Source organism: Penaeus vannamei, chromosome 26 (assembly GCF_042767895.1).
Source record: "Penaeus vannamei isolate JL-2024 chromosome 26, ASM4276789v1, whole genome shotgun sequence".
Classification (NCBI taxonomy): domain Eukaryota; kingdom Metazoa; phylum Arthropoda; class Malacostraca; order Decapoda; family Penaeidae; genus Penaeus; species Penaeus vannamei.
The window spans coordinates 27,125,489-27,127,988 of NC_091574.1; the positions used below are offsets into that span (position 1 = coordinate 27,125,489).

Genomic DNA, 2,500 nt, shown 5'->3' on the forward strand with positions numbered 1-2,500 from the left:
TGCCCCGCCCAGATCCTTAAAAAGCAGCCACTTTTAATAAATGTTATGAGCGAGTATTTTCTTTACTTTTCGATGGCGCACACAAACGTCGAACAGCAACCCATTATCAATGCATCGTTTTGTCTTAAGTCTGCGGCAAATTTGGGCTCCGTGTCCTGTCGCATACGGAGTTCGATACATATATGGGGCAGAAGCCCAGGGAACTTGGAAAGGGCGGCTATGGGTCTGCATTTTATAACAGGGAGGGTGGCGTGGTGATGAAATTCGCCTCATCTGTTGAGGTATACCGAACCTTTATTCTGGAAGCCATGGTCATGAAGCTCTTTGCCGAATACCAGAGCGGCTTCCAGCGCCTCGTAGGCCTCTGCCCAGACAAACTAGGTCTCGTGACTAGGTACGCCGGCCTTTCACTGGCCCACTATGTCGACTCCGGCAGACTGAACACGGACCACAAGTTCTCCATCTTGACGCAGCTCTGCAAGATCCTGTCGGACTTGCACCAGCAAGGCTTCGTGCACAACGACGTCAAGGTGCAGAACGTGTGTCTCAGTCTGACCGAGTCGCGCCCCGTGGTGACCCTTATCGACTTCGGCATCACCATGCTGACCGGCTGGAAAGTGGGACTAGATACAGCGTGGAAAGCCTCGTTGCACTACGCGCCCGAGATCTGCGGCAATAGCCGCGGGAAGTGTAGCAGGAATTCGGACACCTTCAGTGTCGGCCAGGTCCTGCGTGAACTCTTCGAAGGCACGGAGCTGCCGCCCTTGCTCAGCAGCTGGCACGCTAGGAGCCAGTCAAAGCGCCCGAGCGAACGCAGCAACCTGTCCCTGTTGGTGAAGGCCGTGGAGGAGCAGAGATAATCGGATCTCCGGCTGGCCAACTGAGCGACTAAAACACAAGCGACGACGAAAAGCTAAGGCCTAAGAGCAGCCCCCCACGACCAATCACGCCCTCACGCCTTTGCTGTACACGGTAAAAAATGGTGTGTGTGTGTGTGTGTGTATGTATACACACACACACACACACACACACACACACACACACATATATATATATATATATATATATATATATATATATATACATATATATACATATATATATAAATATATATATACATATACAGATATTATATATACATATATATATACATATATATATATATTTATACATATATATATATATCTATATTATACATATATATACATATATATATATATTTATATTTATATATATATATTTATATATGTATATATATATATATATATATATATATATATATATATATATATATATATATACTGTATATACTTATTTAGCTATATTTATAGGTTTACTATCATTTGAAAATTTCTATCTCACAAAATGACAATGAAGATCAATGGTATGTAAAGGAATTCCTGGGAAACCCATATTTTGACTAAATTTGCCATGGGTAGCATGATAAAAAACACATTGGCTCCTGCGGTGGTTTGAATTCATTACTCTGTTTATGTGTCAAATATATAGTGGTCATAGAAACATTTTAAACCCTTATTATTATAAACAAATAATAAACAGACGGCATATCATCAAGTAATCTTATCAATAAATATTATAAAAACAAGCAATATTCTTTCCCAACTTAGTCCATATTTAAAGTTAATTCTATATCCTCCCATTTACCTATAAATCACTAACCATAAATATAAACTAAAAACATTCATGAGACGATATTGAGACCCTTACCTCCATTCTACCAGCATCTTTCCATTATTTTACTTGCATGTAAGGTAATCATTCTTTTAAATCTCCATAATTTTCCTCTGCTACACTTCACATAAACTATTATATTCTCAATCTGTTACTTGATACCACTGGAACTGTCACCTTTGATTAATTCCATTGCTGTATCCATGGGCCAAAAATATATAAATCAGCAACTATTTTTATGTTCCTAACAACAAGGCATCCTGGCGTGTTGTTTTCACCACAAATTTTCTCAATCTTTTCTTGTCTTTGCACATGGGGGGAGAGCAGGACCTCGTCTGAATTATCTCAATACAAAACACACATTCAAAACTATATTAATTCACCTTTCAAGCATCACAACATCCAATATTTGGGCAAAAAGCGATTTCTAATAATAGCACTCAACACACCTCGTCTTACACAATCATCATAATTTACTCTGTTGGCTAGCACTAAATTTTTCTGTATTGATACGTCTTTAAAATATATAAAAATAAGTAAACAAGTGTTTCAGTGGCATACATACATCTTTCAAATTGGAACCAATGAATCTTTTAAATGTTGAATAAATGATGATCTCGTTGCCTTGTTTTATAGTAAGGATTCATTGCCTTTGTTTTATAGTAAGGAATCATTTGCCTTTGTTTTATAGAAAGGATTTGAGTCACTCTTGAGCAACTGCCGCCGTATAGTTACCTGGGGTGCTGGAATGGGTTTTGTAATAAGGCAGAGGGAAACCTATGCTAGCCTTTGGGCTTTTGCTCTTGGC

The 2,500-nt window shown here is 38.9% G+C and overlaps 1 protein-coding gene across 1 annotated transcript; it reads left to right on the forward strand.

The window, feature by feature from the left end:
• Positions 1 to 182: 182 nt before the first annotated feature.
• On the forward strand, positions 183 to 860 carry LOC138866652 (membrane-associated tyrosine- and threonine-specific cdc2-inhibitory kinase-like). Its single transcript, XM_070139821.1, has one exon. The coding sequence runs from the start codon at positions 183 to 185 to the stop codon at positions 858 to 860; it is 678 nt and encodes a 225-aa protein (XP_069995922.1).
• Positions 861 to 2,500: the final 1,640 nt, after the last annotated feature.

Bases quoted from the DNA above. Each gene is read 5' to 3' on its own strand.
- LOC138866652 (XM_070139821.1), top strand. From the start codon at position 183: ATGGGGCAGAAGCCCAGGGAACTTGGAAAGGGCGGCTATGGGTCTGCA.